The 22,013-nt window shown below is 50.4% G+C and overlaps 1 protein-coding gene across 9 annotated transcripts in view; it reads right to left on the reverse strand.

Annotated features, from left to right (window-relative positions):
- The window catches only part of RASAL1 (RAS protein activator like 1), a 36,361-nt gene that overhangs the window by 10,202 nt on the left and 4,146 nt on the right, over window positions 1-22,013 (reverse strand). For 6 of the 9 annotated variants that reach the window (XM_055238303.2, XM_055238306.2, XM_055238305.2 and 3 more), the window contains exons 2-13: window positions 20,913-20,969; window positions 18,092-18,205; window positions 17,839-17,900; window positions 11,569-11,698; window positions 9,420-9,501; window positions 9,186-9,317; window positions 7,143-7,231; window positions 6,003-6,120; window positions 5,704-5,857; window positions 5,271-5,335; window positions 4,871-4,983; window positions 2,172-2,364 (exon numbers count right to left, since the gene is read on the reverse strand). In XM_055238303.2, coding sequence (XP_055094278.1) covers window positions 2,172-2,364; window positions 4,871-4,983; window positions 5,271-5,335; window positions 5,704-5,857; window positions 6,003-6,120; window positions 7,143-7,231; window positions 9,186-9,317; window positions 9,420-9,501; window positions 11,569-11,698; window positions 17,839-17,900; window positions 18,092-18,205; window positions 20,913-20,969 — 1,309 coding nt within the window. The remainder of the gene's footprint in view (window positions 1-2,171; window positions 2,365-4,870; window positions 4,984-5,270; window positions 5,336-5,703; window positions 5,858-6,002; window positions 6,121-7,142; window positions 7,232-9,185; window positions 9,318-9,419; window positions 9,502-11,568; window positions 11,699-17,838; window positions 17,901-18,091; window positions 18,206-20,912; window positions 20,970-22,013) is intronic. The other 3 variants (XM_055238308.2, XM_055238309.2, XM_055238310.2) reach the window with 3 other exon arrangements.

Genomic DNA, 22,013 nt, shown 5'->3' on the forward strand with positions numbered 1-22,013 from the left:
TGCAGCAGAGAAAGGGGCTTCCCTGGGTTCCCCGGGCCTGAAAAAGTCCCTGCTCCAGGCCCACCTTGGGAGCTGAGAACTAGAGGACACTTGGATGTCACTGATATTGGCTCAGCACACAAGGTCTAGGCTGTCTGGGGAGCTGGCCTCCTTCCTTTTCTCCCTGTTCCCTGCCACAGCTGTGCCCCACTTAACACCTCTGCTGGCAGCCCAGGTGACAGCCCAGCAAGGTGAGGTGTAAGCCAAGCTACATCCCAGTGTCAAGGCCCAGAGCTTACTCCTCAGCTGGGGAGGAGGGGGAGGAGGGGAGAGACCCCAGCTGGGAGTCTAGAAAACCCTTGGCCAAGGTGTTTTACCTCTCTGGGCCTCAGTTTCCCTATCTGTAAACAGAAGTGGAGAGAGATGTGGCATAAATCAAAAGCTCTCAAATGAGGCTCTAGGAAGTGGGTTACGACATTGCCAACACGTAACAGGTCTTAGATCTTTCTGTAAAGTGAACCCTGGTCTGATACATCAGCACTATGTAAGAGTTAATCTCACCTGATATTATCTGCAGGTGAGGACAATGACAGCCACCTCGGGAGGTGTGCTGAGCATTCAACCACGGGGTCCCAAACTGGCCACTCCAACCACAAATGTTTTGTAATGCTTGACCCAAAATGTTTTTGTGTGTTTGGTTTTCAGGTGAATTCATGCTGACATTTTAAAAATAAGAGACTAGGCCAGGCGCGGTGGTTCACGCCTGTAGTCCCAGCACTTTGGGAGGCTGAGGCAGGGGGACTGCTTGAGGCCAGGAGTTCAAGACCTTCCTGGGCAACACAGTGAGACCCTGTCTCTACAAAAATAAATAATTAGCTGGGTGTGGTGGTGCACCCCTCTAATCCCAGCAACTCGGGAGGCTGAGGTGGGAAGATCACTCAAGCCTGGGATAGAGGCTGCAGTGAGCTATGATTGTGCCACTGCACTCCAGCCTGAGCAGCAGAGCAAGACCCCGTCTCAAAAGTCAGTAATAAATAAATAAATAAATAACCTCACATAAAATCCAGAATCTCTAAACATCTGGCAGTACTGGGCTTCCATTCCTATATGGCAGTGATCCCCTGGAGCTGCCCCCTTTAGACAAGCTCTGGGGGCTTCAGTTGGCCACAGTCTGCGTGACTCCCTACCACCCCACGCGCTGCCTACTTTGTTCTTGTGCCTCATCTGCCTGAAACTCACAGCATCTGAGTTTTCAGCTTTTCTATCCATGTTGGTATAGGACTACACCTGCGGGGATTTATTTTTAGACTTTATTCTGGGTGTTTCTGAGCACTTACTGTATGCCAGATCTGCGTTCTTCTCTCTTACTTCCTCTCTCTCTCTGTCTGTTTTACATCTGGAATTTTAAGAAGCACTAACTTTGTGCCAGACTCTATTATTTGCTGGCTATGAGCACAGACTCGGGAGTCAGCCTGCCTGGGTGAGTGCCAGTCCCAATATCACCCCTTTCTACCCGTGTGACTTAAGCTGTCTGGGCCTCAGTTTCCTCCTCCGTAAAATGGGAACAATCCTGGTATCCACCTCACAGGCTGCATGTTATGATTAGATGGGGTAATAAATACGTAAATTACCTAAAACAAGATCTGGCCCATGGTCAGGCTACATAGAGTGTTAGCTGCCATTATTATTATTATTTATTTTATTTATTTATTTATTTTGAGACAGAGTCTATCTCTGTCACCCAGTCTGGAGTGCAGTGGCGCAATCTCGGCTCACTGCAACCTCTGTCTCCTGGCTTCAAGCGATTCTCCTGACTCAGCCTCCGGAGTAGACGGGATTACAGGTGTGAGCCACCATGCCCAGCTAATTTTTGAATTTTTAGTAGAGACAGGGTTTCATCATGTTGGCCAGGCTGGTCTCGAACTCCTGACTTCACTTGAAAGTGATCCACCCTCCTCGGCCTCCCAAAGTGCTGGGATTACAGGCGTGAGCCAACGCGCCCGGCCTATTTTTATTATTACTATCATTCTTGGGACCCGGACCCTGCCAAGAACGCTGTCCCCACTTCTGCCAGGACAGAATGCTCTAGTGCTGGCAGCCTGGGTTCTGGTCCCAGCTCTGTCCTGACTCCTCCGAGTGACCCTGGACAAGCTCTGGCCCGTCCCCAGCCTCAGCCTCCCATCCCGGCGCACCCGGTGCTCTGCCTGGGGGAAGCGCTCCTCCACGCGCCGGTGCAGCTGCTTGAAGGCGAGGCGCATGGCGGGCGGGCAGCGCCCCACGGAGCCCACGATGGCGTCCACGATGGGCCCCAAGTAGCCCGTCAGCAGCCCCAGGCTGGTCTCCCGCATCTGCTCCTCCGAGGGTGCGCCTTTGAAAGAGATCCTCCTGGAGGGGCCGGCGGAGCAGCTCAGCCTCGGGGCACAGCATCTGCCTGCCCCAAACCCTCCCGGCCCCGCTGAGCTCAGAGAGGACTCCTCTTCCCCCCACCTCCGCAGCCTCCTTCCTGCCCCTTCCCACCGGGTTTCTTGCTGTTGCTTAAACACGACGAGCTCATTCCCATCTTGCAGCCTTTGCACTGGCTCATCTCCGTCCCCAGAACACTCTCCCCTTAAATGTTAAATCTCCGCAAGACTCCCTTCCTCACCGCCTGCAAGTCTTTGCTTAGATGTCTCCTCCCCTGTGAGGTTGCCCCTGTCCTCACCCTCTGGAAGACTGCAGGCCTCTCCCCTCCCTCGTTTTTTCCATTCCGTGGTCCCACTCAATAACCTTTTTCCGATCAGGCACGGTGGCTCATGCCTGTAATGCCTGTAGTCCCAGCACTCTGGGAGGCCTAGGGGGCAGGTCACTTGAGACCAGGAGTTCAAGACCAGCCTGGCCAACATGGTGAAACTCCATCTCCACCTAAAATACAAAAATTAGCCCAGAGTGGTGGTGCACGCCTATAATCTCAGCTACTCGGTAGGCTGAGGCAGGAGAATCGCTTCAACCTGGGAAGTGGAGGTTGCAGTGAGTCGAGATCACGCCATTGCACTCCAGCCTGGGTGACAGAGCGAGACTCCATCTCAAAAAAAATAAATAAATAAACCTTCTTCCTCCAGTTGCTCATTATCTGTCTCCCCCCAGAATAGGGACTTGGGACTATTTGTTCCCTACTGTATCCTCAGTGTTCAGCCCAGAGCCTGGCACTCAATCATTGTTTTGTTTTGTGGATGAAGAACAGCACTTTTCCATCTGCAATTATTGTGTTCCTTTCTTTCTTTACAGATTGAGGGTCTGTCTTGCCCACGCCTAGACTGAGAGCTGGAGGGGTTCCCAGCCCCACTGTGTCCTGGACCCAACGTGCTGAGCCCTGGGCTTGCCTCTGCCATGATCTCTCTCAATCCTAACAGCAACTTGATGGGGTAAGTGGCCTTACTTGCTCCCATTTAACAGATAAGAAAACTGAGGCTCAGAGAGGTTACTGGGGAGATGGCATAGCTGAGAATAGAACTCAGGACTGCCAGCTCCACAGCCTGCCTGCCACTCTGCCCTGTCCAGGTCCCTAGATGCCCCTGTCCCCATGGGTGCCCACTGAGTTTCCTCCATCGTTATCAAGTGTGCTAGGAGAAGCCCTCAACTTGGAGTCTCACAGATGGACTGTGCCCTTCTGCTTAGGGCCTGGGATCAAATCCTTGCTTTGTAACTTCCTGGCTGTGTGACCTTAGGCAAGTGACCTTCCCTCTCTGAGGCTCAGTTGCATCATCAGTAAGAGGGGGTCGTGATGCCTGCCTCTAAGGTAGTCAGAAGGTGTGGACAGCACAAGGAAAGATCCTCTCCTGTCTCTGCCACGGTCCCCAGTGGATACCCCAGCAACCATTTTCCACAGCTCCAGGCTTGTAGGTTAGACAGGAGAAGGTTCTGGAGAGAAAGGAGGAGGAGCCCACGGAGGGGTGGAATGACCCCCAGCCACTGCTCTGCTTCCTCCCAATCTCATTGAGCACCCCACCATCTCCCTTGCAGGCAGGCCCACTCAGAGACCGCCAACACCACAGTAATAAAGATCACTAATGTTGGGGACCCCCAGCAGCACAGCAGTAAATATCACTAATGTCGGGGACCCCCGGCAGCACAGTAATAAAGATCACTAATGCTTGTGGAGCACATGCATGACTCAGTTAACGGAGCAGAGGTCATGAGCCCCACGTCTCAGGTGATAATATTCTCACCAGCTGGATAAGGGACATTTTAGAAGTAGTGTGTGCATTAAGTAGAAGAACGTTGGATCAGTATTTTGGCTTTTTTAATTTAAAAAATCTGATTATGCCAGGCACGGTTGTTCACGCCTGTAATCCCAGCACTTCGGGAGACCAAGGCAGGAGGATTGCTTGAGCCCAGGAGTTCGAGACCAGCCTGGGCAATGTGGCAAAACCCTGTCTTTGCTAAAAATGCAAAAACTTAGCTGGGCATGGTGGTGTGCGCCTATAGTCCCAGCTACTCAGGAGGCTGAGGTGGAAGAATTACCTGAGCCCGGGAAGTTGACGCTGCAGTGAGCCGTGGTCACACCACTGCACCCCAGCCTGGGTGACAGAGTAAAACCCTGTCTCAAAAAAAAAAAAAAAAAAAAAAACTTAACCACTGAGGAACAGAAAGTTTTGGCAATTTTGTCCACCAGTAGTGGCAGAGCTAAGATTTGATCCCAGGGAGATTAACATCAGAGTCCTGACCATAACCCCTATGCTACACAGCCTAAGGAGTTAAGGGCTTGTGTGTAAGGCTTTGAGCTCAGCCGCCGAGCTCCTGAGCAGCCGTAGCCCCAGGATGGGTGGCAGTCAGCATGAACCCAGCCCCCAGACAAGGCTCCGGGTAGCCAAAGGGGGCCGTCGGAAGGTCAGGGTCCTCAGGCTTTGCTCACCGGGTGCGGCCCAGGTCCATCTTGCAGGGATCCAGCTCCATGTACTTCTTCTCCTCAAAGACGCGGCTAATCACAGGCTTCAGGACCTCATGCAGGTAGGGCATGCCCACGAGCTGGGGGCAGGGGGCATCACACGGGGTGGGGCTGAGGGCGAGGCCGGGGCATGCCCATGAGCTGGGCGCAGTGGGGACCATGCAGGAAGAGGTTCAGAGAGAGGCCAGGGCTGGGGTGGGGGACACATCCGGTTGCAACTCAGGGCAAGGCCGGGCACCAGCCACCAGCACTGCAGCTCGGCCACTCAGTGCCATCTGAAGCCAGCCAAGTGAGGGAGCCAAGTAGGCACTGGGAAGGAGGTACCTGAGGAAGCTGCGCCCGGTCCCCCAGGCCTTCACCTACTCACCTTCATAAATTGTTCCATCGACTTGGATGCCAGGGAGTTAGAACGGAAGAGGGTGTTGGGGTCCACTGGAAGGACAGGAGGAAGTGTTTGCTGGGATTTAGGGAGGTGGACCCAGCTCACCCCACTCACCCAAGGTGGGGGTCATGATTCTTCCAGCCCCAAGAATCAGGAAGACCCAAAACATCAACCCCATTCACAGTACAGAGGCCCGGAGTGGTTAAGTGAATTGCCTGGGGTCACACAGCTCACAAGTAGCAAAACCAGGGCCTGAGCCTGCAATGGGGCTCCCAACTGTCTGGAGGTGCACAGCACAGGGACCCACAGAAAAAGGAGCCCTTTCCCTCTGCCTGAGGCCTCCCCATTCCTCCCCCAGGACCCTCTTGCAAGCCCACCATTGAGGGCGGTGATGTCGGGGGTTGTGCGGGCAACTCACTGGTCCGAGCCACCTCACGCCGGGTGAGATAGTCCAGAAAGCGTCCAGCCAGTCCCCGGCCAAGAAAGAGTTTCACCAGCTTGGTGGCAAGGTCCTGGCGGCAGTCCCCGAAGGTCAGCTCTTCCAGCAAAGCCAAGGGGCTAGCCGTGTCCTCCTGGGTGGGGGCGGGAGACAAAGATGACCTCGGCCCCTGGGACCCCAAAGCAGATGGGCCTAGATAGGGCTCTGTGAGGCAGGGGGAGGCCAGGATCCAGACCCCCGGCACCCCCCTGATAGCATTGCTTGCCTGACGCACCCACCTCTGCTGGCCCCTGCACAGACTCCATGAGCAGCTCCATGAGAGGCTGGTAGCACTGGGAGGGCAGGACGCGGTCCTCAATCAGGCGCACCTTCACTCGCAGGGCACCCAGGTTCCCCCTGTCCAGGATCAGATCATAAGAAAATGAAAGATCTGGCCGAACGCGATGGCTCACGCCTGTAATCTCAGCATTTTGGGAGGCTGAGGTGGGCAGATTACTTGAGGTCAGCAGTTTGTGACCAGCCTGACCAACATGGTGAAGCCCTGTCTCTACTAAAAATACAAAAATTAGCCAGGCATGGTGACACACGCCTGTAGTCCCAGCTACTCAGGAGGCTGAGGCAGGAGAATTGCTTGAACCCGGCAGGCAGAGGTTGAGATCGTGCCACTGCACTCCAGCCTGCGTGACAGAGCAAAACTCTGTCTTAAAAAAAAAAGAAAGAAAGAAAAGAAAATCAAAGATGTCCTTATGGAAGAGCGCGAGTACGCATGGGCAGGTGTGGAGAGCCAAGAGAGGCCAATGAGAACACATGGGAGGAGGGTGGGTGTTTGCAAAACAAGACAGGTGCAGGCAGGTATAGACAAGTGTGGACAGGTATGAACAGGGGTAGGCAGGTGTGAACAGGCATAAATAGGAACGTATACAAATGACATAAATAGGTGTGACCAGAGTGGCCTAGATGTGGCCGGTGTACACAAATATGTACAGGATGTGTGGACAAGTGTAGATGATTGTCGACAGTGTGAACAAGCATGGACAGGTGTGAATAGGTGTGGCCAGTATAAACAGTTGTGAACTGATATTGATGGGTGTAAGCAGGACAGGCAAGTGGAGATGGTATAAACAAGTGTGTTCAAGAATGAACAGTATGGACAGGTGTGGAAGGACCCAAAGTTCTGAATATACATCAAGTGTGAACCAACATGTTTGCACATGAACAGGTGAACGGGTGTAAAGTGAACTCATGTGGACTTATGTAAACACCTCGAGAGACATTCCATAGCCAGTTGTTGAATGGATGAATGCATGAATGAAGTGGCATAGTGATAATGAGTGGGCTGCCATGGGCTCTGCCCACACGCTGTGGACGCTGCCCGACATGGCTCCAGCCTGGCCCCCTCCCTCCGCACCCACATTTACCCAGAATCTTCCTCAGCTCTGGGAAAGGGCAGGAGGCGGAACCAGCCATTAGGTGGCTTCTGCTGGAGGGTCTTCGGAGAGAACTCCACCTTTTGGGAGAGACACACAGACCCTCAGCCCGGCCCTGGCCTGCCCTGCCCGGCTCAGTTCTCACCTAGCCCTGGAAGAACAGACTGCCCACCCACAGAGGGGCAGAATGGCCTGCCAGGGGCCCCCTCCTTCTCTCCTACAAGTCCCAAATTATTAGCTGCTGCCAGGACACCGAGGGCTTCTGAGGGCCCCTCAGGGACACTTAATTTACAGTTGAGGAAACTGAGGCTCAGAGACGTGGAGTGATTTGCCCAAGGTCATACAGCTGCTAGAGATAGCATGTCTGGATTGAGTGTATTTTCAGCTCTGTTTAGGGACATAAATTTCATCTATCAAAAGGCATAAGGACAGCCCTGGAGGGACCCAAACCCCACCCTCTCTCTCTTTTTAAATAACTTTATAGAGATGTAATTCACATCCTAAACAATTCACCTTTTAAAAGTGTACAATTCAATGATTTTTAGTATATTCACAGAGTTACCGCAATTAGTTGTGCCGCTGATTCCAGAACATTGTCTATGAGCCCTAAAGAGCCTGTACTCATTACCAGTCACTTCGTGCCCCCCAGCGCCTGACAACCACTAATCTATTTTCTGTGTCGGTAGATTTGCCTATTCTAGACATTTCGTATAAATGGAATCATATGTGTTCTGCAGGGGCTGGCTTTTTCCACTTAGTGTAACGGTTCATCCATGTGCCAGTATGGTAAGTCCTGACTCATAACATATAAGGAAATCAGATGTACCATGAGCTAATTACTATAAACAAGAATGAAGGCTGGGTGGGTAGCTCACGCCTGTAATCCTAGCACTTTGGGAGGATGAGGTGGGCAGATCACTTGAGGTCAGTTCAAGACCAGCCTGACCAACATGATGAAACCCCGTCTCTATTAAAAATACAAAAATTACTCGGATGTAGTGGTGTGCACCTGTAATCCCGGCTACTTGGGAGGCTGAGGCAAAATAATTGCTTGAACCCAGGAGGTGGAGGTTGCAGTGAACTGAGTTCGTGCCACTGCACTCCAGCCTGGGCAATAGAGGGAGATTCCTTCTAAAAAATAAAAATAAAAAAATAAACAAGAGTTAAGCTCCTACAGCATACAGTATGTCATTTTGCTTGAGGCTGTAGTTTCCAAGAACCTATGGATGACATTAAATGAGGACTTACTGTACTTCATTCCTTTTTATGGCTGAATAATATTCCATTGTATCGATAGACCACATTTTGTTTATCTATAATGGACACTTGAGTTTTTTCCATTTTGGGCTGTTATGACTAATGCTGCTATGAACAGTAATGTCAGACTTTTTGTGTGAACATAAGTTTTCATTTCTTTGGGGTATGTACCTAAGAGTGGAATTGCTAGGTCATAGAGTATCTCTATCTTTAACTATTTGAGGAACTGCCAGGCTGTCTCCAAAGACAGGGAAACCAAGAGAAAGAACCTGCGCCCAGGACTTCCAGGAGTAGGAGTTAAGGGCGTAGGTCTGGAGTCAAAGAGATCTGAACTCAAATCCTGGCTCTGCCCTTTCTTAGCCATATGACCTTGAAAAAGCCACTTAGCCTCTCTGAGCCTCAATGTCCCCGTCTGTAAAATGGGGATAGCAACAGTCCCAGCCACATAGGGTGGCCATGAAGGTTAAGTAATGAGGCTCTGTGGGAGGGACACTCAGCACAGGGCCAGCACATAGTCATCTGTCATGCTCTCATCCCAGAATGAGAATCTGGCCCATCCTGTGATCTTGGGTAGGTTCCTGTGCCTTTGACACCCTCAGTTTCCTCACCTGTACAACAGAGCAATGAAACTGCATCACTCAGGCCTAACCAGGGGAACCTGATGAGGCAGCTGCACATCTACCCTTCTGAGAGCCAGGAGGCTCAGCCCATCTCATCTTCCTTCCACCTTGGAGGCACGGGGAAGCCGTGGAGGGTGTTGCAGGGAATGAGGCTCACCATGCCCAAGAAGTCGTTCTTGCCCACCATGTCCCAGTCCCAGAGCTCCACCCGCAGCGGGGACGGGGCACCTGGCATCTCCCGCAGCTCCAGCACTTCATCCCAGTGTGGGAAGCGAGTCTTCTTGATGGTCTGAGGGTGAAGGAAGTGGTCTGTGAGTGGGAGAACTGATGGGGACCCCTGCCCCACCAACAAATGCCCCACTCCTTCCTGGTTTCATTCCCCACCACTCACTGAGGTCTCCAAGCTCTGGCTGCCCCAAAACACACGTGCAAATGGGTCAGATGTGCCAGAGATGTCTCTGGGAGCCAGGTCCCTGGGAACAGATGGGGAAAGGAGTGAGGGAACACGGCACCCAAGTTGGGTCTTGGAAAGGCTGTTAAGGGTAGATCATTCCAATGTCGCTGGTTTCCAAGGCAACAAACTGTTCCATGTAGGGGTCCAGCTAGGGACACCACTAACCATGCCCGTCCAAACCCAGTATCTTCCTGTCACCACCCTATGGGGAGGCACTTGTATATCCCTATTTTTCAGATGAGGAAACTGAGGCACCAAAAGGTCATATCCTACGTCACAAAGCCCAGCAAGTAGAAGTGCAGCAGGGAGGGGGAAGAGAGAGCCTCAGATTCTCTGGAGTCCCCAGATGGGAAACTTGATGCAAAGGTTCAAAGCCTGGCTTTGCCCTCATTGGCTAGGGGACACTAGGGAAAGTCACTTCCCCTCTCTAAGTCTTCATTTCCTCACCTGGAAAATGGGAGTAATAACAGATCAACCTCATAGAGCCGAGGGTTAGGTTGGATGATGTGTGTAAAGGGCCTAGCATAACACCTGGCAGGTGGTGGGTGCTTGGTTCATTTATTCATTCAACAAACACCCATGCCCACACCTTGTCTAGGACCCAAGAGAAGGCATGAGGCAGGGACTCCTTGCCGTTGGTTGCCATGACAACCCAAAAGTCTTACTCCAGGCAGCTTCCCCATCCCTCCTTCTTGACGTTCCCCAAACCCAGGAACACACCACCACCCCACCCCCACACCAGGGGCTGCTTCCTTCTTCCTCCTGCTCCCTTCCCACCCCTGCACAGCATCCAAAGCCTTCTTCGGTTTCCTAGGAGCTGGCCCAGTTGCTAAGCGACAGCAATCAGTCCCTCTCATGCCTGCAAGGATCCTGCACAGCCTTGTGGCTGAGGAAGGGGCCATAGGCTCAAGGAATACCAGGAGCCTCTGCCCCCTGCTGAGTCCCTCAGCCTGTCACCTGCCTCCCTGGTTCTCCCTCAAACAGACTCTAGGAAGCCCCAGCTGAGGCCAAGCCTGGAAGCAAAAATCTGGAGGTGGTGGGAGAGGCTCAGAGAGGGCAAGGAAGGGCTTTGTGGTCACACAGCAAGCTAGAAATTGGAGGTCCTCCCCAGTCTGGGCAGGGATTTTCCTAAAAGTGAGAGCTGGGGAGGTGAAAAAAAGGCAGAAAAACAGGATGAGAGAGGAGTGGGGGAAGGGTGGAGGTATTTGAGGGAGCAAAATGACAGAGAGGTGAGGAAGGGAAAAGGGGATGGCCATGACAAGTAGGCAAGAGGGAAGATGGGTGTCTCATGAGCTGGTGCCCCTAGAGGGCCACCTGTGGGTTTTCCTTGTCTTGCATCCATCTTCCGTCTGATTTTTCTTTGGGACAGGACCTATCTCCTTCTCACTACCCTCCTCTCACATGACTTAGTGGGGGCCAATCCCCCCTCCGCTCCAGTAATGGGCTTGTGACTCAGGCCTGACCCATTATTCAATGTAATTGGTTCAGAGATAGGCATGTGCCCCAGCTTGAGCCAGTAAAAATTAATCCCAGGACATTGGTTGGAAATGGTAGGAAATAGAAGTGTTTTTTTTTCTGTTGGAGTGGCTGAGCTGGCAGTGTGCCAGCCTGGAGTTCCTAGGGCCATCTCTCACCTGGGGAGAGGCTGCCTAAGAATGAAGCTAACACAGAGACCAGCAGAGCTAAAAGACAGATTCCTAATGGCATCGTTTGAACACCTGGACCCAGCCATGCCTGAAGCTACATGTCAGTCATATAAGCCAATAAAGTAGCTCTTTTGCTTAAGCCAGTATGAATTGGGTATTTGTCAGTTACAATTTAATGACTACACCTCCACACTCACCTGTCACCTGTCATCCTGAGTGTCTGGTCTGTTGCTGCTAGTCCCTGGGGACTCAACAGGCTTTTGCCCCCAGGAACTTACAACCCAGTGAGCTTGGACTGTTTGTCAACACAGGGAACCTGACTGCCAGCCCAGAAGTGCCCCAGGAATGAGGAGGTCCCAAACGCCAGGCAGCAGGTGAGACCCAGGGGACTCCTGCTCATTCTCAGACCACCCTCCCCACCACCTCCACCTTAAGCATACCTGGCCTGAAGCACATGGCAGCGAAGGCAGCGGCCCCGCCCATCCTCCAGCATCTGCACTGACAGGCAGATCTCACCCTGCACTTCTGCATCCGGGTCCACTCGGCTCAAGTTAATCCAGCTGTCAATCCCTGGAGGGCACAGGCACTAACATTTATGAAGCGCCTACCATGTACTGGGCATTGCGTTAACTTAAAAATTCAATTAACATTATTTTCTTTTCTTTTCTTTTTTTTTTTTTTTGAGACAGGGTCTGGTTCTGTTGCCCAGGCTGGAGTGCAGTAGCACGATCTTGGCTCACTGCAACCTCTGCCTCCTGGGCTCAAGCGATTCTCCTGCCTCATCCTCCCGACCAACTGGGACTTTAGGCGTGCACCACCATGCCTGGATAATTTTTGTGTTGTTTTGTAAAGATGGAGTTTCACTATGTTGCCCAGGCTGGTCTCAAACTCCTGAGATCAAGCGATCCACCCACCTCGGCCTCCCAAAGTGCTGGGATTACAGGCATGAACCACTACGTCCTGCCTCAATTAAAATTAAAACCGTGTTAAGACCCTGGCTTCTGATATAGGTGCTGTAATTATCCCCATTTTCAGATGAGGAAAATGAGGCACAAGGAGGAAGAGTTTTGTCCATGGTCTCACAGCTAGCAAATGGCAGAGCTGGAATTTGAATGCAGGCAGTATAGTTAGTTCTAGGGCCAATGCTCGCAGCCATGTGCCATCACACACTTCACCCTGGTACAGAAAGAACTTCATCATGTAATCCCAAAATACTTTCCCCTCAAAAAAATCTTGGACATTTCTCCCCTCGGTATTTCTCTCAACGCTTTGAAGATATTGTTCCACTGAATTTTAGCTTTCCATCACCAGGCTGGAGTGCCATGGCACAATCTCAGCTCACTGCAGCCTGCAGCCTCCCAGGCTTAAGCGATCCTCCTGCCTCAGCCTCCCCAGTAACTTGGACTACAGATGTATACCACCACAGCCAGCTAATTTTTTGTGTTTTTTGTAGAGACGAGGTTTTGCCATGTTGCCCAGGCTGGTCTCGAACTCCTGCACTCAAGCCATCTGCCTGCCTTGGCCTCCCAAAGTTCTGGGATTACAGGCAGAAGCCACCATGCCCAGCCTTTTCTATCTATTATAATTCTAAGGACTATGTCTCTGATGCACTGCAGTTTTATCACAATGTGTCTAGATACAGATTTTTTTAAATCCTGCTTAGTAGGGATTGTGCTGCTTCTATTTATGGAATCATATCCTTCCTTTAGTTCTGCAACATTCTAGATGATTGATTTTTTAAAATTATTTCCTCTTCCCAATTTTTGTTATAATTTTTGCCTGTCACTAATTTTTTAAATTCTATCCTTCTGGAACTCCAATTAAATAAATGTTAAACCTCCACAGTTATTTTCCATGTCTCTAAATTTCTATTTTATTTTTTTCTCCTTTTCCTCTGAAACTAATTCTGAATAATTTCTCTAGACCTTTCTTCCAGTTCACTAAATCTCCCTTTAACTATGAATAATCTGATGTTTCACTCAACCACTCCATTTTTTATTTCAACAATTATACTTACCTCTAAAAGTTTTATTTGGTTCTTTTTTAAAATCTGTCTGTGTAATTACTTGTAATTTATTGCTGTTATTGCAGACCTTTCTTGTGATTACATCTTTTGTTTCTTTAAATCTGATTCTTTTTAAAAATCCTGTATATTATAATTACAGAATCTAAAGTCTTCGTGGGTCTAAATCAGATGATTATTGTTTCTGCTGACTATTGCCCATGGTGTCTCATTTCCTTGTGTGTTTGCTGATCTTTGATTGTGAAGTCGTGTTTGTTTGATCTTACTCTGGGAAACCTAAGTGAACATGCTTATCCCTAGAGAGGAGCAGGAGTTGGTTATTCTGGGACCCCTTGAGGGTCTCAGCCTAATGGAGAATTCTCATGTTGAGTAACATCCACCCTGCCCCTAGTCCAAGTTTTAGTCTCTTTGTTGAGTGTAGAATTGATACTGACGTTTGCTTTCAGGAAAATCCTTCACGATCTCCTTGCTTTTTGTTTACCATTCCCTGTTAGATTTTAGCTAATGGTTTTTGTTTTTGTTTAGATGGAGTCTCACTCTGTCACCCAAGCTGGAGTGCAATGGCACAATCTCAGCTCACTGCAAACTCCGCCTCCCAGGTTCAAGCAATTCTCATGTGTCAGCCTCTCAAGTAGCAAGGATTACAGGCACCTGCCACCATGCCCGTCTAATTTTTGTATTTTCAGTAGAGAGGGTTTTCACCATGTTGACCAGGCTGGTCTCGAACTCCTGACCTCAAGCGATCCGCCAGCCTTGGCCTCCCAAAGTGCTGGGATTACACACGTGAGCCATCCCACCCAGCCTCATGATTTGAGATGGAAAAAATACTGAGGGATTTCCCTCTATAAAGAAGTTTGGCCTGGCATGGTGGCTCACACCTGTAATCCCAAAACTTTGGGAAGCCGAGGCGAGCTGATCACCTGAGGTCAGGAGTTTGAGACCAGCTTGGCCAACATGGCAAAACCCTGTCTCTACGAAAATACAAAAAAACTTAGACACGCGTGGTGGTGCACGCCTGCAATCCCAGCTACTCCAGAGGCTGAGGCATGAGAATTGCTTGAAACTGGAAGGCAGAGGTTGCAGCAATCCGAGATCATGCCACTACACTCCAGCCTGGGTGATAGAGTGAGACTTTGTCTCAAAAAAAAAAAAAAGTTACCGCAAGTCCAGCAATGTATTAGGAATCCTATTTAATCCAGGATCTCACTGTTGTGTAACAGGAGAGCGCTTTTGAGGATTGAGTCCCTCCAGCTGCTGAAAGTAGACGTCTCATCTCACATCTCTCTATCTCCACTGCTGCCTCCACATTTCTGCCGCATGCATGCAGACGCATAGACACGTTCCTTCTTTTCTTGCTGCCTGTTCTGTGAGAATGTGTTCTGTTTTCCTATCTAAGTCCACAAGTTCCTGGAAGCCAGGCCTCATACTTCACTCATTTAATTTCACTCCCCTGGGAGGATGTTTGAGGTACACTGGGTACAGCTCAGTGGGCAGATTAAGAGCACAGATTTTGGAGGTTGACACAACTTGGGTTGGACTCCGACTTCTGCACCTTCTAGAAGGGGGAAGTCACCTCCCCTCTCTATGCCTCTGTATATTGGAGATCATTCTGGTGGACACTTCACTGGCATGTTGAGAAGTAAAGTGCTTAGCACCATGCCTGGCATATAGTAAGCCCTCATGAAATAGGATTATAATGATGATCAGCACATAGTAGGTTTTTAACTAATTCCCACTGAGGGAAATAATGCATTATTCAATAAATGGTATTGAGACAATTAACAGTCATGTAGACAAAGAGTAATAAAGTTTAATCCTTACTACATACCTTGTATCTAGGTAAATTCCAAATAGATCAAAGACTTAAATGTGTTTTTTGTTTAATGCAATAAATGGCCAGGCATGGTGGCTCACACCTGTAATCCCGGCACCTTGTGGGGCCGAGGCAGGAGGATTGCTTGAGGCCAGGAGTTCAAGATCAGCCTGGCCAACATAGTAAGAACTTGTCTCTATGAAAAAAAAAAAATACACATATATATACGTGTGTGTGTGTGTGTGTGTAATACATTAATGTTAGAAGGAATTATGTTTTAAAATGTTTCTCTTAATCTTAGAGTTGAGAAGTTCTTTTTAGGTCTAACAGAAAATTCAGAACCAAAAGAAAAATATGAGATTAAATATAGAAAAAGAAATTTTATACATGAAAAAATTATAGGCAAAGTCAAAACATAAGAGACAAACAGAGAAAAAATATTGCAGCTAATTTGACAAAGAATTAACTCCCCCAATATGTAAAGAGCTCCTACAAATCAATAAGAAAAGGCAAACAACCTAGTGGGGGGGGGGGGAAATTCATGTATAATATGAGTAGACAATAAATGGAAGAGAAAATAAAGTGATTCTTCAAAACTGTATATAAAAAAGGCTCATGAAGAAGTGCAAAATAAACCTATGCTGACGCAATATTTCACCTATCAGATACACGATCAAAAATTTCGATAACTGGCTGGTCTGAGTGCGGTGGTGTTTACAACTAATTGATCACAAAAAATTTGATAACTGTTTGAGAGAGTGTGGGGTGAGTGGATTGTTACCTCTTCCATGGAGGATGATTTAGCAACAACTATCAAGTATGCAAATGTGTGCATTCTTTAATTCACCTCTAGGAATTTATCTGACTGATGGATATAACTTATATATGTGTGAAATTTTATTTGTACGGGCTAGTTATTGTAGCATTGCTTGAACCAGGGAAAGACTATGAACTCCCTAGATGCCATCAGTAGGGAACTAGCCAAATAAACAATGGTAAAGCCACACAGTGGAGCACCACAATGCCATCCCAAACGAAGAATGAGGAAACTCTGAGAGCACTGTTATAGAAAGATCTCAGAGATACTTAGTGAAGTAAAAAGGCAAGGTGCAGGCCGGGTGCAGTGGCTCATGCCTGTAATCCCAGCACTTTGGGAGGCTGAGGCAGATGGATCACTCGAAGTCAAGAGTTTGAGACCAGCCCGGCCAACATGGTGAAACCCCGTCTCTACTAAAAATACAAAAATTAGCCGGGTGTGGTGGCAGACCCCTGTAATCCCAGTTACTCAGGAGGCTGAGGCAGGAGAATTGCTTGAGCTCGGGAGGCAAAGGTTGCAGTGAGTTGAGATTATGCCATTGCACTCCAGCCTGGGCGACAGAGCAAGACTCCGTCTCAAAAATAAATAAATTAATTAATTAAAAAAATTTTAAAGGCAAGATACACAGCAGAGTGTAAAAGGCTGCAATTTGTATAAGCACAGAAAAACACAATATTAAGAGCACAGACTCAGCTTGGTGCAGTGGCTCACACCCGTTATCCCAGCACTTTGGGAGGCCAAGGCAAGTGGATCACTTGAGGCCAAGAGTTCAAGACCAGCATGGTTTCACATGGTGAAACACTGCCTCCACAAAAAATACAAAAATTAGCCAGGTGTGGTGGTGCACGCCTGTAGTCCCAGCTACTTGGGAGGATGAGTTGGGGGAATCACTTGAGCCCGGGAGGTTGAGGCTGCAGTGAGCCAAGATTGCACCACTTCACGACAGCCTAGGTGACAGAATGAGACACTGTCTCTCTTTCACACACACACAGACACACAAAGCACAGACTCTGGAACTAGACAACTTTGTTTCAAATCCTGGCTGCCTCACTTAATAATGTGATCTTGAGCAAGTCATTTAACCTTCTGTGCCTCCGTTTATTCACCTATAAAGTGGGCATTAATAATTAGAGCACCTACCTCTCAGAGTTATGATGAACCTACATCACTGAGTCCATAAATATAAAGAATTAGTGTCAGAATAATATTTTTATGTATATTTATTATATATAAATGCTTATATGTTTATGTTTATATATACAGTATATAAATGTTTGCTGCTCTTACTATTTTTAAATTATTTTTAGTAGCAATGGGGTCTCCCTATGTTTTCCAGGCTGCTCATGGACTCCTGGGCTCAAGCAATCCTCCTGCCTCTGCCTCTGCCTCTGCCTCCCAAGGTGCTGGGATTACACATGCTGGGCATGTGAGGCACCATGCCCAGCCTGCTCTTACTACTGTTACTTGCTTATATATGTTTAAAATATTTCTAGAAGGACATACAAGAAACTGACAATGTCAGGAAGGGAACAGAGTAGCTGGGGTGCTTATCATAAAATCTGAATATTGAACTAGGCAAACAAATTAACTGCTCAAAAACTAAAGACAAGGCTGAGCATAGTGGCTCACACTTGTACTCCCAAGACTTTGGGAGGCCAAGTTGGGAGGATTGCTTGAGCCCAGGAGTTCGAGACCAGCTTGGGCAACATAGCAAGACTCCGTGTCTACAGGATATTTCTGAAAAAATTAGCTGGGTGTGGTGGTGTGCACCCATAATCCCAGCTACTCCAGAAGCTGAGATGGGAGGATCGCTTGAGCCCAGAGGTTCAAGATTGCAGTGAGCTATGATAGCACCACTGCACTCCAGCCTGGGTGACAGAGCAAGACCTCGTCTCTAACAACAACAATTAAAAGCAAACAAAAAATAAAGACAAAAGCAACAGGAGAAATAAGTTTCCACTGAAGGCTCTGTGCTTCACTACGCCACATGCTATGCCCCTGCAAATGCCCACCCCGGGCATGGCCCCCTCCTCCCTCTGCCCATGCCCCTCGCCCACCTCGGGGGTCGGCTGTAATCGCCTCCCTGCTCAGCGAGATCTTGCCGATGATGTCATCATGCCTGCAGGAAGGCGGGCACGTGAGGGTCGGAGTCAGGGACCCCTTTGCCCCGCCTCAAGAGAAGTGGGGGCAGGTGTCAAGGTCTGGGTGGGAGGGCACGCCCTCGTGGGGTGTGGACCCACATCCCCTCTCCCCTCAGGTGCCCAGCCTTGGGTCCCTAACCCACACATTCCACTTTCCCCAGCCACAAACCCGACGGTGTCCTCATCCAGCACGTAGAAGGCCAGCTGGTGGAAATCCAGAGGCAGGTGCACCGTGTACTCCTCCCCCCAGAAGGGGCCCAGGCTCCTCCAGACAGTAGCTGTCCTGCAAAAGGAGGTGCAGGGGGCTGGGGGTCCTTGGGCCACACAGGAGGCAGACACCTGGAGACCCAGACACACACACACACACACACACACACACGGGAATCCAGACACACACACACTCAGAGACCCCCCACACAAACCTGGCTAGAGGCCCAGACACGCACACACACCCAAGGACAGCTACTCCAAGATCCTAGATACGTACTCACCCAGGGACACTGGAGCATGTATGAATCCAGGCATAGAAACACACACAGACCCCAACACATATACCCAGAATATCAGACATACACCAGAGATCTCAACACACACACACACAGAGGCACATACACAAAACACACACATGATCCTACACACCCACATACAGGGCCCCAATACACAACTAAGGTCCCAGATACACAGAGACCGACAGACATGCATAGCGACCCACGGAAACATATGTGCAGATACACACACACGGATTCACACTGAGACAGAGTTGCTCACAGATACACCAAGGAGGCCAGAGACAGAGACACATTGACACATAAGCAGATACACATATGCACCCTCAGAAAGTCCTAAAAACATGTAGCTTTGTGTTTGGAAATACAGACACCAGACACATGCAGATAGACACATAGAAAACAGACACATTCATGAAAATAGACATATGTCGGGAACACAGAGACACACTCGGAGATCCAGAGACACACTGTCACACACTTACAATGATACAAGGCAGGTACACATAGAGACACACACACACAGTCATACAAACACACAGTCACCGACACACACACACACACACACACACACACACACACACACACACACACAATTCCATTCATTCATTTGTTCATTCGTTTACTCCATAAACATTCACTTGGACTAGGGGCCCAGCCTGTGCTGGGCTCCAGGGATCAGAGGAAGAGGCGTCAGGGCTGCTTACCCCACAGACCCCCCTTCCACAAGCAGGTGCTGTCTCCCAGCAATTAGGACATGGTGGGAGAAGTCCTGGGACTGGGGTTAGCTCAATGGCCTCTGGTTGGGTCTTGGGGGTAGGGTCAGAGGGGATCAGGGAAGGCTTCCTGTAGGAGCTAGTCAGGCAAAGTGGGGAGAGACAATGAGGACAAGGACAAATATTCCAGAAGGCTGGAACAGCACGGGCAAAGGCCCTGTGGCAGGAATGAGTTTGGTGAGCTGAAGGAATAGGAAGGTGCCTGGTGGGAATGGGAGAGGAAGAGGGGCCAGGAGACAGGAGGTGAGCAGGGGACAGAGCACTCAGGGCTTTGAAGCACACGGTGAGCAGGAGGGAGGCACAGGAGGGATGGGGACCAAGATAAGCCCAGAAACAGGTGCACACACACAGCATTTCTGCCCTGACACCCCTGCAGGGGTACTTCCCTTTACCCAGCAGAGAACAAAGATTCTACTTTGACCAGTAAAGACACACCCACATTTGTGAATGCAAAGTTTGGTTCTCATACCTGTTGCTCCCTTCCTCCCTCCTTTCACCACACTGTGCCCTAAGAAAGAGTGCACATGCGCACACACACCCCCCCCACCACACACACACCACCTTCTTCCTCCAGCCCAGTGGCACCAACCTCAGATGAACCCCCAGTGCTTCCTCCCAAATACCCTCTTCCCCCAACCTGACCTTTCCCCAGCCAAAGGTCTTCTGAACATTCCCCAGCTCCTGAGCTGAAAGGCTTCTTACAGCCCAGAGAGGGAGAGACAGCAGCCTGGGGTCACACAGAAAATCAATCTGTGGGTCTGGGGTGGTGTCAGGGAATGTATCAAGGGGCCAGCATGAGCACAGGGAGGATAGTGGAGGGGAGTCAGTGGAGGGGGGAGCTGCAGCTGACCCTCCCCCAGGCAGGCTCCCCACCCCCAGCTCTGAGCCCATCTGGACCAGAATAGGAGCATCCTGAATCCTGCCGTCTCCATAGGAACCAAGGCCTCAGCCACCCACCAGCCCACCCACCCCCATCAGGCCTGCGGGGATTGAGAGCTGTCCCTCGGCCTGCGAGGGTGGGAGCCAAGCAGGGCCCAGCCTGATATCCCCCTGCGAGACTCACTGACACCCCAAACATCCTCACACCTTCACATGTGTCCACACTGGCGCCTGTGTGACCAAATAGGCTGGCATTGGTGTTCACATGTGTGTGCAGGGCAGCCATGTGCACGTGCATGTACATGCACACTACACTGGTACACACACGTGAGCCTGTGCCCTACACACCCACAAGGACATACACACGTGGTCACAGGCACTCACACTAGCCCCGCAACATCCCCCACCCCCTGCAACTCACAAGCAGGCCCAGCTGGGCGGGTGCACACACAGACACACATGCACACTCCCACGCACATAGACATCCCCAGTGCCCGCAGCACCCGGCAGGCCCGGAACCAGCCAGTCCAGCCAAGCGTGAGATGCCTGCCCCCAGAGAGGCCACTGTAGGAGGCACAGGCTGGCAGCGCTGAGTCAGCCCCAGGGAGCCAGCAGGGACAGCATTAGGTCCAGAGGCGGAAGGCAGGGCTGGTCGGGGAGAGGAGCTGGCAGTCCCAGCTGGACACAAACCACCCACCTTCAGGCCCATGAGTCCCCCGCAGGGTAAGCACTCCTTTAAATGTGAATTCTTGGTCCCAGATTCCCCAGGTCTAGAAGGAGATCCCTCCCTTCCTCCTCTCCCCTCAGGCCTGGTGTCACCACCCCTCACCTGGCCACCACCTCGTCGTCCACTTTCACTAGGCAGTAGGGGTCGCTGCTCCCAGACCTGCAGAAGGAGGGAGTTCAGGGAGGAAGCGGGTTGAGAGGGCAGCCATGGGTGAAGGGTCCCAGTCATGACACAGCAGGGGAGTCGGAGGCACAGACAGAGAAGGGGACTTGCCCAGGGCCACATAGCAAGTCCAGCTCAGAAGTAGAACCTCAGGGGACCAGCAGGAGATGTCACAGCTGCCCAGGCCACCACATCTGTGCATTCTGGGCTTCCACCCATAGAAATAGAACAGGGAGGCCTGAGGCCAGCAGGTTCAGAGTCCTGGCCTCGAAAAGCCCAATGCAGAGGCCCAGAGCGTGTGTGTGTGTGGGGCGGGGGGGGGACGGGGGGGCGGTCTTGAATGCCTGGCTTCACCACCCTCTGGCTGTGCCATCCCAGCGAGTCCCCTTCCCTCTCTGGGCCTCAGTTTCTCTGCTCTATAAATCAGGTGTGATGCTCACACACACCTCCTAGGGGGCTGGAGGAACTCAAATGCTGGGCTGGATCATGGTCTGGCCCCCAGCTTTCCCCTGCAGGGGCTTTAATGCTGTGTCCCCAGCTTTTCATTTCAATGAGAGCTTCCCTGGGGAGGGGACTCCCCATTCCTCAGCCCTCCATGGGGACAGACTCAGCGGACCCTCCCTACAGGCAAAGACCAGGGAACTCAGGCTTCAAAATCAACCCTCAAAATCTCTTAAGATGTGCTGCACTCCCTTAAGTAGCTATGAGTCATCTGCCAATTCAGGCCAGCTGCATCCCCCCTTCATAATAACAGTCACCAGCAAATCCCAAGCTGTCTAACAGGCCCCTCACTTCCTCCTCCATCCCATCATACAGGCCTTCTTTGTCTTTCATCAGGCCCCGGGCCAGCCTCAGGGCCTTTGCACCTGCTGTTCCTTCTGCCTAAGACACTTTAGCCCTAATACTGCCATGGCTGGTTCCTTCCTGCCATTCAAGTCTCAGTCCAAAGTCACCTCCTCGAGAGGCTGTCCCTGGCCACCACTGTCCTGTATAAAATGACCTCCACCTAAAATCCTCTTCTTTCTTCTTCTTCTTCTTTTT

Source organism: Symphalangus syndactylus, chromosome 13 (genome assembly GCF_028878055.3).
Source record: "Symphalangus syndactylus isolate Jambi chromosome 13, NHGRI_mSymSyn1-v2.1_pri, whole genome shotgun sequence".
Lineage (NCBI taxonomy): Eukaryota > Metazoa > Chordata > Mammalia > Primates > Hylobatidae > Symphalangus > Symphalangus syndactylus.